This window comes from Pristis pectinata, chromosome 3, assembly GCF_009764475.1.
Source record: "Pristis pectinata isolate sPriPec2 chromosome 3, sPriPec2.1.pri, whole genome shotgun sequence".
Taxonomy (NCBI): Eukaryota; Metazoa; Chordata; class Chondrichthyes; order Rhinopristiformes; family Pristidae; genus Pristis; species Pristis pectinata.
The window spans coordinates 23,770,397-23,786,787 of NC_067407.1; the positions used below are offsets into that span (position 1 = coordinate 23,770,397).

Here is a 16,391-nt window from a genome sequence, read left to right on the forward strand (position 1 = left end):
GTCAGAAAATTATAATTCAGCACAGGACCTGTTTTTCACTATGTAAAGAACAATTTTCCCGTTATTCCACTGTCACCAACTGAAAACCGGTAACATGCTAAAGATAATATCTAATTTGCTGAAATACACAACGCTAAATGATAAAATTATCTGCGTTAACATGCCCATCAGTTGCAGCAGGCTCTATTTGTATCAACATCATATGTTCCTTCTCCAGGGGCAACAGGACACAGACATTTATTGTGTGAGCAAACCTTCAGGAGAAGGTGTGATTGTGCCACATAAAGTGATGCATTGTAAAGTAAATTAATTTGGTTTTTCCACAGTCATCTATTCCCCAGTGATGAAAATCAGACTTAATTTTGCCATATAACACATAAAGTACACTCCCTGAATAGCACCCTGGCCGTTCCCTTTTCTCTCTTCTACCTTCTACGAGAAGATACAGGAGCTTGAAAGCCTGGACAACCAGACTTAAGAACAGCTTCTTCTCCACTGCTATCAGACTTATGAACCAATCACCTCTTTCACATCCTCTTCTCAGTGATGCTGCCATGTTCTCACACCCTTAAGTCTACCTCTTCTGATATTATCACTTTAGCATTTCTCTTTGCACTACTTCAGTTTGTACTACTATACGTTGCACCATTCTGCTGTTTTGTGCTTGTCGCTGTATTTATTGTTAATATTTATTATTACCATGTATACGGTTTACTCTGTGAGCTTCACAGGAGCGAGGAATTTCATTGCACCGTGGTGCATATAACAATAAACTAATCTGAATCTGATTGTATAACATCTGGGTGGACTCCCAAATGTGTGGTCCAAGAAAAAACACTCTCCCTCGTCATAAATAAGGCTTGCATTTATGCAAGCAGGGTCTTAGTTTAACGTCTCATTCAAAAGACTGTGCCTACAGCAGAGCAGCACTCTCTCATTGCCACACTGACTGCTATACATTTAAATTGTATTCTTTACAGAAAAGTTTCACTAGTTGCTTTCTCTCCAACCACGTTCCAACTTAGTTTCCTCCCTCTGTTTTTTTTCTCTACATCTGTTTTTCTATTTCCTTCTCTTGCTTCTTTCTCCTTTAACCTTCTTTCCCTGTTATCTCATTTCCCCTCTCCCTCTGTCTGTCCGCTGGCCAAGTCCAGCCTGCCCTGGGACCGGGGTCCCAGCCGCCTCGGAGACATGTCCGGGCCGGCTCAGCCCACTTGCCTATGGGGAAACCTCGCCTCGTTCGCCGCCGACATGAGGAAAATGATCAACGCGCCCGAATTCAGGTGAGAGCGCCCGCGGGAGGCAGGAAACATCGGGGATTAGAAGAGGACCGTAGGCCTCTCATACACTCTGCCCTAAAGCCGGCGTATGCATGAATATTTGCAAGTAATTATTTGGATTTTTGTTTTCAAAGCTCCACTTGAGTAAGAACAAATCGGCGGTTGTTTGAATATTTTAATGCGACTTAAGGCGGACTTTCCAGAACTACCAACAACATTAAGAATTAATAAAAAGTTTTTTTAAAAACTCTCATTGGAAGCATTTTGCGATGATTTAGCTTTGTTACAACCACTATTTCATTAGAAGTTGCGACATTATAATTTGGGAAGTATCTCATTGGCTGTGAAATGCATTGACATCCGGCGCTGTCCAATTTGCTGGTTAAATGCATATTTTTCTTGTCCTAAAATTTAACTGACACCTTCAACAGACAAATGTAGAATTCCCGTGGAAAGCTGCTGTTAAAAGGAAAAAAAAGTTGCACTGGGGGTTTCCAAGCAACTCAGGTCCTGCAACCAGCCTCCTTCCAAACTGCATTGCAAACTGCTACTTTTGGTTGCAGAGCATGCACGCACACACCGTCCCTATTTTGAGTCTGGGAAAAAAATTGGAATGAAGATCATTGAGGAATTCAGGTGATGCAATAAGCGGAAGACTCAGATTTAAGCAGTGCATAAATGTTGTCAAATGCACTCTTGAGTTTGCAGCCTTGGGGGGGGGGGGGGGGGTGTGGGAATAAGGGAGACTTGCATTTATTAAAGTACCGTAACATTCTCAGATCATCCTGAAGTATTTATGTCCAATGAAATACTTTTCAAGTTTAACCGTAGTTCTAATGTACAATATGCAGCAACCAGTTTGCATACAGCAGACAAACAGATGATCTGTTTTGCTGATCCCTTGGGGTTGAATGATTTGCTTCCACTGCAGACCTTTTGGGATCTGAGGTGACTAATGAAAGCTGTGTGAGACCTACAGACAGGGCCAATGGAGGGACAGATGGAACTTGGCAGGACAGGAGGATGGGTTGATTACATTAATGCATGCTCTTTCTGCTATTTACACAACATCTACATGGTCCCATTGGTGGTACTCTTAAGTACTCAGTGCCATCCTAGGTGTTACTTGGCAATTTGAGCTTGTGCCAGTAGCTCCCATGAGTCGCTGATAATTTATTTTTGACAAGGTTTTGAGGAATCCAAGAAACCTTTTCTTTGGTATGGAAATCACTTAGGCATAGGAGGATATGAACCAAATGTGGGTAAAAGGGAATAGTATAGGTAAATACAATGGTTGTAATGGACATGGTGGGCAGAAGGACTGTTTCTGGCTGTACAACTCTAGGACTCTAGGATATTCGCTGTGATGGAAATCAGTAGAGTGCCTGTTTTGGGAGTCTGATGTCAGACATGTGGACTGCCCACTACATTCACCTGAAAGGGCAGGCATGGTCTATAGATTCATACAGTATGGGAACTGGCCCATCAACCCACTATGTCCTTGCTGGCCATCTATACTAATCCTACTTCTCAGCACTCAGCCCATGGCCTTCTGTACCATGGCATTTCAAGTGCTCCTATAAATACTTCTTAAGTGTTATGTACCTGCTGAGCACTGAGGATTTCAACCAACCTCGGGGTGAATAAATTCTTCCTCAAATTCCATCTAAATCTCCTTTGCTTTTTACATCTATGCCCTTTTGTTACAGATACTTCTGCTAATGAGAAAAGTTTTTCACTATCTATTCTTAACTACGTTCCTCAAAATTTTGTATACCTCATTGAGCTACAACCCCCAATCCCAGAGTCATAAAGCTATAGAGCACGGAAACAGGTCTTTCGGCGCAAATCATCCATGCCGACCAAGATGTTTAACCTAGCTAGTCGTATTTGCCTGCATTTGGCCCATATCCCTCTAAACATTTTCTATCCATGTACCTGTCCAAATGTCTTTTAAACGTTGTAATTGTACCCACTTGTACAGCTTCCTCTGGAAGCTCGTTCCATTACTGGAATCTGTAGCAAAAATGGATTGGGGAGCATGCCTTATTAAAACAGGTTGAGTGAACTTGGACTTTTCTCCTTGGACCGATGAAGGATGAGAGGTGACCTGATAGAGGTGTATAAGATGATGAGAGGCATTGATCGTGTGGATAGTCAGAGGTTTTTTCCCAGGGCTGAAATGGTTGCCACAAGAGGACACAGGTTTAAGGTGCTGGGGAGTAGGCACAGAGGAGATGTCAGGGTAAATTTTTTACTCAGAGAGTGGTGAGTGCGTGGAATGGGCTGCCGGCAATGGTGGTGGAGGCGGATACGATAGGGTCCTTTAAGAGACTTTTGGATAGGTACATGGAGCTTAGAAAAATAGAGGGCTATGGGTAAGCCTAGTAATTTCTAAGGTAGGGACATGTTCGGCGCAGCTTTGTGGGCCGAAGAGCCTGAATTGTGCTGTAGGTTTTCTATTATGACCACCACCCTTTGTATGAAAAAATTGCCCCTCAGGTCCCTTTTAACTCTTTCCCCTCTCACCTTAAATTTGTCTTCTAGTTTCAAATACCCCTACCCTGGAAAAAAGACTGTGACCATCCACCTTATCTATGCTCCTCATGATTTTATATAACTATAAGGTCACTCCTCAGCCTCCAACGCTCCAGGAAAAAAGTCCCAGCTTATCCAGCCTCTCTTTATAACTCAAGCCTTTGTTCCTGGTAATATTCTCATTCATTGTGTATATTCTGGCTTTACTAGTCTGGCCAAAGTACTCCACCTCAAATTTTGCAGGATTGAATTCCATCTGCCATTTCTCTGCCCATCTTGCCTATTGGTATTGGTTTATTGTCACGTGTACCGAGATACAGTGAAAAAACTTGTTTGCGTGCCACCCAGGCAGGTCATGCCATGCATAAGTACATTGAGGTAGTAAAAAGAAAACAGAATGCAGAATATAGTGTTGCAGCTACAGAGAAAATGCAGTGCAAGTAAACAAATAAAGTGCAAGGACTGCAACGAGGTAGACTGGAAATCAAGAATTCACCTTTAGTGTATGAGAGGCCCATTCAAGAGTCTGATAACAGCAGGATAGAAGCTGTCCTTGAGTCTGGTGGTACATGCTTCAAGCTTTTGTATCTTCCGTGCGAAGGGAGAGGGGAGATTATGTTGGGAGGTGGGAGGGGTCCTTGATTATGTTAGCTGCTTTCCTGATGCAGCAGGAAGTGTAGTTGGAGTCGATGGAGGGGTGGCTGGTTTGCATGATGCGTTCAGAACTCTCTGTAATTTCTTGTGGTCTTGGGCGGAGCGGTTGCCATACCAAGCTGTGATGCATCCAGATAGGATGCTTTCTTTGGTGCATCTGTAAAAATTGGTAAGAGTCATTGGAGAAATGCCAAATTTCTTTAGCCTTCTGAGGAAGTTGAGTAATATTGCTCTGTAGCCGAAGACAATCCTTCTATCAATATAACCACCCATCTGAGTGCTATCTGTGAACTTGCTAATCATCCCTCTCCCCTTAACAAAGCCACATTGAACTTTCGCTGATCAATCCCTGCTACTTCAAGTGCAGATTAATGTTGTTCCTCAAATTTTTTTTGATAACTTCCTTACTACTGATATTGGACTCCCTGGCCTATGATTACCTGGTTTACCCCTACTGCCCATCTTGAACAAAGGTACCATGTTTGTTGTCTTCCAGTCATCTGGCACCTCATCTGCAGCTAGAGAAGATGAGAACATTTCTGTCAGGAAATTTCTGTCAGCAATCTCCTTCCTTGCCTCCTATTTCAGCTTGGGATACATCTCATCTGGCCATGAATCTGGGGATCTATCCACCTTTAAGCCTGCTAAGACATACCTCCTCCTTTTCAATAGTAATTTGCTCTGGAATTCCAACATCATCCTCCGTGAATTCTCCACTACAATTCCTTCCCCATTCTGACTACAGATGACAAGTATCCATTTAAGACCTTGCCTATATCCTTTGGCTCCAGACACAGATTGCCACTTTGGACTGTAATGAGCCTACCTTTTCCCTGGTTTCCCTCTTGCCCTTAGTTAAATGCTTTGACCTGTTTTTAAAATAAGAAATGATAAATAACATCTCCAAGAGCTCACCATTCGCTCAGTACAACACTGAAATGTCAGCCTCAAATATTGTGAAAATACTTCTCTGTATAATGATTAGGAATGTGTTTTTTCACTATTGCAAAACATCCTGCTAATTAATTTAATTGCATAATTTGCTGATTGATTATCTCAGTTTTGCTTTAAAAAAAATTCTAGAGAAAGTTCAATTAGCAGATTGGAACAAAATGAATTCCTGCCCCAACAATTCATTCATTCTAATACTTCCTAATAAAATATAGCTGTCAAGTCTATGTTGCTGATAGATAATGATACCACATTCAATGATTAATGATGATGTGTAACTAGTGCAGGATTTTCAAGAGATTAACGGGATTATTGAGACATAAAGCAGGAGAGTGACAATTCATGCATTTACAATCTAAGTCATAAGAAAAATATCAGAATTATTATGACTTGCATATGATGTGAAATGTGTTGTTTTGCGGCAGCAGTACAGTGTAAAGACACAAAATCTGTAAGTTACGAAAATAAATAAGTAGTGCAATAAAAAGGAATAATGAGGTAGTGTTCATGAGTTCATGGATTGTTCAGAAATTTGATGGCAGAGGGGAAGAAGCTTCCTGAATCATTGAGTTTGGGTCTTCAGGCTCCTGTACCTCCTTCCTGATAGTAGTAACAAGAAGAGGGCATGTCCTGGATGGTGAGGGTTGTAAGAATCTTAATTATGATACAATCAGCTTTAATTTTCTTAAAATGTCATACGTACTTTTTATGCCAGCGTTTCTACACTTTTTTGTTGTTCTTGAAATCTCCCTATACTTGGAGCAATTGAAATCATGTTTGCAGAGCCCTTCCCATGGAAGAATTTGCATTTACAAAGCAACTTCTAAGACCACAGACCAAAAGAACTGTAATAGCAGTGCAATACTTTTGCAGTGTTGTAATGGATAGAAACATTTCCTTGTAATTAGTTGCTGTCTGCCCTCTGAGAGTCTGACAAATACACATAGTGGAGATTGACAACTCACTGTAGAATGCATTGGGAGTGCAAACTCTGCCTAGTCATCCCACTGTTATGAGATGTGAAATATAATGTAGCTTCATAAGTCTTGCAGTTTTATTTCTGGGCTTTACTGTTTAAACATAATAATTGAATAAACTGGCTGGAAGGGAGAAATTTACTGAAAAATAATATGCTGCTCTTTCCTGGCTCATTATTTGTTTTAATGTATTACAATCTAAAAATAGTTCAGAAGTAAATGACATAGGAACATTTGGCAAGCATTAAGCAAGATGGGAAATTAGATTTCCACGGGGGTACATCTGTGAAATAGTTTCCAGTCAAAAGCTGTTTATGCTCTGTCAATGAACTACATTTTTAAAAAGAAGTTGGATTAGTATCTGGTTATAACAAGGCTGGGGGGGGGGGGAGAGAGAGAGAGTTATATGATCAGATACTCTGAATGTGTTGACAATAGTCTGGGTAACATGGTATAACCATCTGTGCGATGCATCAAGTAGGGAATGAATAGTGTAGTTTATAAAATCACCCTTGAGTTTCAAGTTGATTGCCTGTAGTGTTTGAGGGGATTTTCTTTGATAACCTGTGATTATTATCTGACAACATTAAATTGAATAAATGATTGCGTGTCCTTCACAATATCTGTCAGAAGGAAAATATCTGGATAAACTTTACTCATTTGGGAATTATTTTCTATGCTTGCGTTTCCTGGTTGTCAACTGCTTATTGTTTCTCAATAAGTTTCCAGTTATGTTGCCAATCGTTTAACGTGATGTGGTCATCAACAACAACTTGTGTTATATAGAACTCCTGCAGGAAGTTCTGGGCATGCTTTACAGTAAGGAGGAAAGCAATCTGATAGACCAGGGGAAACCTGAGAGGAATGGCAAGACTAGGGTGGAGACTGATTGATGAGGAGACATTTGAGGAGAGTTTGTAAGGGCAAGTTTGAAAGATGCTAGTTGGAATGTGTAGGTTATTTGAGAAATAGAACAGTGCCAGTGGATGTTTTTAAGACTACATCATCCAAAATTGATTAGAATTCTATTTGTTCCCTCACTCCACATCTCAGTTTACAATAACCATGTTTAGTGGTTTCCTCGCCACAAGCCATGCTCTTGCAACATTTATACTCATCATTCCTAACTGGAAGTCAGCTGATATGTTGTTGGGAACCACGTTTGGCAGACCTAGCCATATTATCTGGTTATAAATTTAATTTTGCTTTTAGTGACCTTGATTCTATGTGATCAAACCACAAACTCTCAGAAGAATCTTGTAATCTTGGAATCATGCAATGCACTCTGTACTAACCCAATGTAACTGCACTGTGTAATGAATTGACCTGTATGATCGTTATGCAAGACAAATTTTCCATTCTACCTCGGTACAAGTAACAATAATAAATCAATACCAATAATCAACCCGAGCTGAAGTCACGATTAGTCCTGTGGCTGTGCAAATGGGTTAACTGGACAAGATTCCACATCTCCAGCTCTATACTTGTTAACAATACAATGCTGTATCAAATAAATCATTCAAATGTGATTCCTGAGTCACATTTTGAGTGATTTACTGTATTTGGTACAGCAGTAAACCTTTAATTTTTGCGGGATAGGTTCCAGAAACAGCTGTGAATCTTGAAAACCATGAATATTGTTTATTCCCCACTGACTTCAGGGGGATTACTTTGCAGGTGGGGTTTGCAGAGCTCAGTGAGATTTAAGTTAGCTGGGAGAATTGTCATGAATCCTCTAAGAGTGACAAGTGACATGGATGCAGCTAGAGACACCAACCCTGGGCTGTTACTGGCATATTTAATACTTTAATGAGAAGCAGAATGCTTGGGTGCGAATGGTTTGTACTTTTTGTCACCTCACTGAAAAATATTACACCCTTTTAAAAATAAAGGATAAACTCCTCAGGGGATTGTCTAGAGGCTCAATTTCATTTTGTTGAACAATTTCATCGTTAGCAGCAGAACCAATAGTTTAAAAGTCTCTTTTAATACTATATCAGAGGGTTTCGCTGGTGAATTTACGGAACTGCGAAAGTTAATGGTTTTCTTTATGGTTGAAGCAAAAAACTCTCAAATGCTGGCAACACTCAACAGATCTGCTAGCATGGTGGAGGGAGAAACAGAGACAGAATTTCAGGTCATTGACTTTTCAGGTCATTGACTCTTCATCAGAACACTTTCTGATAAAAGGTCACTGATCTGAAACATTAACTCTGTTCTATTGAAGAGTAAAGACTCTTCCTCAATATTCTGATGAAAAATCAATGACCTGAAATGCTGTCTCTCTTTCTCTTTCCATGGATGCTGCCTGACCTGCTGAGTGTTTCTAGCATTTTCTGTTTTTGCCACCAATATGTTGACTCTTTAATGGCCTCTAAAATGGTCTAACAAGCCACTCACTGTCATATTGAAATGAAAGACGATAAAACTGGACAGATTATTCAGTATCGACCCGGATACTGAATTTGGACACAGCTCCCAACCCAGTTGATCTTACAAAGTTCTCTTCATGATTTTCTGGGTACTGGTATCTAAATTAGAAGGTCTTGATTGGAGAGTATTAGCTATAAAGAGAGTTTGGACAAACTTGGATTCTTTTCACTAGAGCATTAGAGGCTGAGGGGGTGACCCGATAGAAATTATGAGAGGCATAAGTGGATAGTCAGAGCCTTTTTCCCAGGGTGAAAGTGTCAAATGCTAGAGGGCTTAGGTTTAAGATGAGAGGGGGTAAGTTTAAAGGAGATTTATGAGGCAAGTTTATTACAGAGAGAGTGGTGGGTGTCTGGAACGTGTTGCCAGGGGAAGTAGTGTAAACAGATGTGATAGCAATGTTTAAGAGGCATTTAGATGGACACATGAATGTGCATGGAATAGACAGATACAAATTATATGCAGGCAGATGGGATTAGTTGGATTGCCATCCAGGTCGGTGCAGACATCGTGGGCTGAAGGGCCTTCTGCTGTGCTGCACTGTTCTGTGTTCCATGTTCCATTCAGCTGGGAGGTAGTGTGAGCTGTGAGAAGGATACAGAATACAGAGATGCTTTGGGGGATAAAGGAAGGTTAACTGAATGAGCAGGTATCTAGATGATAATATAGAGTGGAACAATCCAAGGTCATCCACCTTGGCAGAATAAACAAAAACATGGGGTGTTTTTTTAAATGGTGAGAGATTGAAATTTGTTGGTGTTCAGAGGGAACTGATTGTCTTTGTAGACAAATCACTGAATGTTAACATACAGATAGATCAAACAATCAGGAAGGCAAATGGCACATTGTCCTTAATTGAAAAAGGATTTGAGTACAATAGTAAAGTACAATAGTTATTGACTACAGCTCTGTCTTCAATACTGTAATTCCAAGCAAACTCTTCACCAAACTCCGAGACCTGGGACTCAAAACCTCCCTCTGCAATTGGATCCTTGACATTTTGGCCAACAGACTGCAATCAGTGAGGATTGGCAGCAACACCTCCAGCACGATTATTCTCAACACTGGTGCCCCACAAGGCTGCATCCTCAGCCCTCTGCTCTACTCCCTATACTCTCATGACTGCGTGGCCAGATTCTGCTCTAACTCCATCTACAAGTTTGCAGATGATACCACCGTAGTAGGCCGTATCTCAAATAATGATGAGTCAGAGTACAGGAACGAGATTGAGAGCTTAGTGACATGGTGTCATGACAACAACCTTTCCCTCAATGTCAGCAAAACAAAAGAGCTAGTCATTGACATCAGGAAAGGGGGCAGTGTACATGCACCTGTTTACATCAATGGTTCTGAGGTCGAGAGGGTTGAGAGCTTCAAGTTCCTTGGAGTGAACATCAACAATAGCCTGTCCTGGTCCAAGCATGTAGACGACACGGCCAAGAAAGCTCACCAGCACCTCTACTTCCTCAGGAGGCTAAAGAAATTTGCCATGTCCCCTTTGACACTCACCAACTTTTATCCATGCACCATAGAAAGCATCCTATCTGGATGCATCATGGCTTGGTACAGCAACTGGTCTGTGCAGGACCGCAAGAAACTGCAGGGAGTTGTGGACACAGCCCAGCGCATCACGGAAACCAGCCTCCCCTCCATGGACTCTGTCTATACCTCTCACTGCCTTGGTGAAGCAGCCAGCATAATCAAAGACCCCACCCACCTGGGTCATTCTCTCTTCTCCCCTCTTCCAACAGGCAGGAGATACAGGAGCCTGAGAGCACATGCCACCAGGCTCAAGGACCGCTTCTATCCCATGGTGATAAGACTGTTGAACAGTTCCCTTATACGGTGAGATGGACTCTTGACCTCACAATCTACCTTGTTTGACCTTGCACCTTATTGTCTACCTGCAATGCACTTCTCTGTAACTGTGACACTTTATTCTGTTATTGTTTTTACCCTGTAATACCTCAATGCACTCTGTAGTAGCTCAATGCACTGTGTAATGAATTGATCTGCATGAATGGTATGCAAGACAAGTTTTTCACTGTACCTCGGTACAAGTGACAATAATAAACCAATACCAAAGTTATTTTACTGCATTTAGATAGGGTCCTGGTGAAACTACAATTGGAATATTATGTACAGGTCAGACTTCCCATCGTAGGAGGGTTATACATGCATTAGAGCAAGTGTGGGGAAGGTTCACCAGATTGATTCCTGGGATGATGGGTTTTACCTTGTTGAGTTTGGAAGGAAGTCCTGATCCAGGTTTTCGACCCAAAACGTTGTCAGTTCCTTTCCTCCCAAAGATGCTGCTCAACCCACTCAATTCCTCCAGAAGATCATTTGTTGCTTCAGATACCAGCATCTGCACCCTCTTGCGTCTCTATCTCTGGCCAATCTGTTTCAACATTGGCATCCATCTGAGAATGTGGAAAATCATCCAGTATATCTTGTTCAGAAAAAGCAGGACAAATTCAGTGCATCTAATTACCACCAAAACAGTCAACTCTTAATCATCCACAAAGTGGAAGTTGTTGTTGGTACAAGCGAGCAGCAGTTTCTCATCAATGATCTGCTCACTGGTATACACTTTGAGGTTCGATAGGACCACTCAGCTCAGACAGCGTTGCAGTCTTGGCCCAAACCTGGACCAAAGAGCTGAATTCCGGAGATGCTGTGAGATTGATTGTACTTGATCTCAAGGCAGCATTTGACTGAGTAAGACATCAAGGAGCCCTGGTAAACCTTGAGTCAATGGAAAAAACACATCAGTGGTCAGAGTCATGTCTTACACAAAGGAAGATGATTGTGGAGATCATCAGAACACCAGGGCAAAACTGCAGGAGTTTCTCAGGGCAATGTCCTCAATGGTTACATCAATGATCTTCCTTCCATCATAATGTCACAAGTAACTATGCTTGGTAATGATTGCACAAGGTTTATTTCCATCCTCAACTCCTCAGCAAGTGAATTAGATTAAGGCTGCATGCAGCAAAACCTACCCAACATTTAGACATGGGCTGATAAACATCAAGTATCATTGATGGTATCAAAGTGCCTGGCACTGACTGTCTCTAGTAAGAGAGAGTATAGACATCTATCATATTGTGGAGGTAACCATTGTCTAGAAACACAACTGGATCAGCTACACCAACACTCAGTTTACAAGGGTAAGTCAGAGGCTGGGCATCCTGCAGCGAGTAACTCAGCTCATGACACCCTAAGGCCTTTTGAGTTTGCTGGGATACTCTTCATTTGCTGGAATAAGTGCAGCAGCAACAACATTTAAGAAACTCAACATCAAGACACTTGATTAGTACCCCATCCACCACTGGCATCCAGTAATGGCAGCATGCCAGTAGACCTCCCAAAGCCACAATCTGTATCCCCAAAATGGACAAGAGGAGAATAACATGACCTGCGGGTTTCTTTCCACATTATACACCATCCTGACTTGGAAATGCATTGCCTGAACTCGCTTATCCCCTGCCTGCCTGTGCTTCTCTCCCTCCCAACACCTTCTTATTCTGGCTTCTGCCCTTTTCCTTTCCAGTCTTGATGGAGGGTCTTGGCCCGAAATGACAACTGTTTATTTCCCTCCATAGATGCTGCCTGACCTGCTGAGTTCCTCCAGAATTTTGTGTGTGTTGCTCCAGATTTCAGCACCTGCAGAATTTTTTGTGTCGCCGTTCCTTCGCTATCACTCAGTCTAAATACCTGCCTAATGGCAAAGAATTGTAGTAGCTGAAGAACATGGCTCAATGCCATCAGGGATGAGTAACAAATGCTGATGCCAATGACGCCCAGATCACAAAACAAGAATAAAAATAAAGCTGTGGGGTTCACCAACAAGTACAAGTTCAAGCAGTTAAGTATCCCAAGGAACCTGCAGCAAATGACATTGATCAGAAAAAAGTGACACCAGGAGGGGTACCAATAGCTGGTTGAAGAGATTTTATGTGTTTTGTTTTTGTTATTTTCAACAAAGTTATAAGAGACAATGTTTTTTTCCAGTTCAATCTCCATCCTTAAGATTCCTGCCAATCAGCTGTGCTGTAGGATGTGTGGAAGGTTTGTAGGGAGCTGAGATGCATTGTGAAATGTCACATTTTAGCACTGAGCTTGGGAGCTGCATGGGTTTAGCTGGCTAGGGAGTGAAGACATCTGCTGCGCTGTTAGATTTTCACCGTTTAAATCCCTTCTTTTGGCCAACTAGCACCCAGAATAATGGCAACATTTAATACTGAAATCAGTATCTTTAGGTTAGAGGGAGGTTAAAAATATCCACTCCTGATGTTTATTTTACAACCTCCACTGCTGGTGCTTGCAAATATACTTTACGTGTGGCTGCTATTGGGCTTGGTTGTGATATTTCCCACACACTGTCTGTGGGAGGACCCACGTATGAAGGATAAATTCCTTAATAACATGTTAACTGATGGCTGCAGAACTAACATTAAATGGGGGAGTATAAGGGAAAAAATTGTTGTTATTCCCACACAGTGATCTTTTCCCCTGTTGCATGTAAAAACTATGGGCCATTTATTGTTATTCTTTGCTAAATTTCTTTCATAAACATAGCACCATAACGTATAGTCATAATGACGTAGTCCGTCAGAAAAATGCACTGTGATCTTTGTAATATTTAGACTTCTCGAGTAGCAATTGTGGCATTGTATCGATTGGGGGAATTTTATATTTATTCTGCAGAATTCATTCTCTTGTCCTGTTAACCTCTGAGGTATCTGCACTCCAGCAGTTCTGGTCTCTAGGATTTAATTTCTGCACCATCAGGATCCATGCTTTCAGCTGCAATGGCACTGGCTCTGGAATTCTCTCTCTCTAAACTTCTCCATTTCTTTTTCTTCCTCCAAGACATTCTTCAAACCTACCTCTTCAACCAATCATTTGGTCATCTGCCCAGATTTCTCTTGTATGGCTTGCTGCCAAGCATTGCTTCATAACATTCCTGTGAAGCATGTTGACTTGTTTTGCTATGTTGAAGATGCTTTATAAATGCAGGTTGCTGTTGTTGTAATTACGAGTGTGTGTTGTGGCTAATTTGTGTTTTTTTTTCTTTTTTTTTAACCAGTGATGTAAAATTCATTGTTGGAAAGGAGAGGAAAGTGGTTTATGCTCATCGCTGCATCTTAGCCTATCGCTGTGAGGCGTTTAGCACCATGTTCGCCCAGCAACCTCTGTCATGTGATACAAAAGAAGCTGACATTCCATTTGTTCTTTCAGATGTGCAGCCAGATGTCTTCCTGGCTGTGATTGAGTTTCTCTACACAAACTCTGTGATGCTGAGCAGCGAAATGGTGAGTACTGAATTTCTGGGGTAATGGATAGATTTCAACTTGATTTCAGAATGAAAGATGGAGTTATATCATTACCCTGCCTTCTTTAAGTAGAGCCTGTAGACTGCTGGTAACAGACAGTCAGCTGATGCAGTTCACTGACTTTGAGTTGACAAGGTGGTTTTATAGGAGAGAGGCAGTTGGATGGGTGCAAAGGGCTTTAATCACAGTGGGGTTGAAGGCAGAGGCGAGGAAGAGCTTTGGAAGGAACTGCCTGTGCTTTATTTCTGGGGTTTGGAGGAGCGTCCTTGCTACTGGCCCCAGCAAATAATGTCAAAAATGCATTTTTGGGCTCTCCTCTTTGTGCTTCTATTAAAGTGGGTTGGTGCACAGATTGAATATTGTCTGGTTTGTTCAGTCCTTAATTGGCATTTAGGGCCCTATATTCATTGTTGAATCTTGATTTTCATATCCAAAAGCTCAGTCTGGGGAGCAATTCTTCAGCTTCTGGGAAGGAACGAGATAAGGACTCTTCTGATGACTTTCCCCATGGCAGACAGTTGAGAGACCCCTCTATAGTTACCACAGTCAAATTTGCCTCCTTTCTTGAGATGGTCATGGTTAAGGTGCGTTTGAGGTCCCCTGACATGCCCTTCTGTTCCCAGAGAGGGGAGATGAAGTTGTGAATTTGGGATTGAAATTCCTCTCTGCCAAGTTATAGAACTTCAGCAGAGCTATTGACTGCTACCGAGGTCTTGCTGTTTATAAGTTGATGTATAGCCGCCTTGACATCTTGTTGGTCATGAGTGCTGCTAGGGGTTATGCAGAATGGGTTTGAGGATACTTGTGTTAAGGACAGAGTCATATTTAAGGAGATATTTAAAGTGCTTCTTTCAGCAGACATTGACTGTTGCTCTGCCTTCACCATAACCCTGCACTTCTCCTCAAACAAATATGCTGATAGAATGTAGCTGAACATCAGGACCAATGGGAAACTGTTCAGTTTTCATCACCAGAACCAAGTCACCCGACTTCAATCCTTGAGCTGCAGCATGCAGACAATGCTTGTTCATGTGCACCTTTGGAGCTGAGCTCCAAGTTATTGTCCACTGACTCAATGAAGCATACGAGGGAATGGACCTTGCATTAAATATCCCAAAAATGGAGGACCTCTCCTGATCTGTCCCCACAATCTTAGAAAACATAGATCTTTTCGTATGTAAAGGGAGCCACCCCTCAATGAAGACAGATATTGATAATGAAATTCACCACTGCCTTTGTCATATCAGCAGAGATTTTCAGTACTTGAAGAAAAGCATTTAAGACCTATGGTAAAACCCAGCACAAAAACACATGATCTATCAGGCAACAGTGACCTCTGCCCTCCAGTATGTTACTGGGTCATGATACTTTAAAGCATTGGAGAGGATCCACCTAAACTTTCTCCGTCAAAGCATCCAAATCCACTGGCTGGTCAAGCAAATCAACATCAGTGCTCTCTCCCAGGCCGACAACCCCTGCATTGAGACCCTAATTACACACACAGCTCCAATGAGCAAGTCATGTTGTTTATGTGCCTGATACCAGACTCCTGAAAGAGACATTTTATTCTGAGCTCCATCAGGGCAAATTTACCAGGTGGACAGGGAAAGCAATTTAAGGGTGATTTCAAAGCCTGCTTGAAAATGTGTAATATCCCCAGCAACTCACGGGAATCCCTGTCTCATAACAACTCAAAATAGAGGAGGGGTATTCAGGCTGAGCACCTTGGAGTCCTTGGCAAGCACACGGAAAGTCCAGTGGAAGGAGCTCAACTCTGCCAGACACCTCCTGACCTGCCTGCGACAGAATATCTCTCACTTCGGTCTCACCAGGGACCTTAAAAGTGGTGTGGAGCAACTCATTGCCTGACTCCAAGGGGCTGCCAAAGAAATAGAAGCATTGACCCCAATGTAAGGCAGTTAACATCATGTTAACTCTAACTTTAGCAAGATAAAATTGGTCCATTAAATATTTTTAAATCAATCTGTTTTGTGCTGTGAAGCTACCAAAAGCAGCTGCTAAGATGCTTTGTTCTTTAGTAGTTCTTTAAAAATGGTGGAATTTTTTAACCCAAATTAATATATTTTTCAATTGACTTCCAGTTGATCCACATTTTCTTAATTGTCCTGCGTGCTTGATTTTTCTCTGCAGGAACATCCAGCCACTTTAGAACACACACCATTTTTGTTTTTTTTTGATTTCAGATTCCAAACCAATAA

The 16,391-nt window shown here is 41.7% G+C and overlaps 1 protein-coding gene across 2 annotated transcripts in view; it reads left to right on the forward strand.

Annotated features, from left to right (window-relative positions):
• Positions 1 to 933: 933 nt before the first annotated feature.
• Positions 934 to 16,391, forward strand: part of LOC127568245 (BTB/POZ domain-containing protein 19-like) — a 120,759-nt gene continuing 105,301 nt past the window's right edge. For both annotated transcript variants that reach the window (XM_052011772.1, XM_052011773.1), the window contains exons 1-2: positions 934 to 1,283; positions 13,926 to 14,151. In XM_052011772.1, coding sequence (XP_051867732.1) covers positions 1,192 to 1,283; positions 13,926 to 14,151 — 318 coding nt within the window. In that variant the 5' untranslated portion in view covers positions 934 to 1,191. The remainder of the gene's footprint in view (positions 1,284 to 13,925; positions 14,152 to 16,391) is intronic.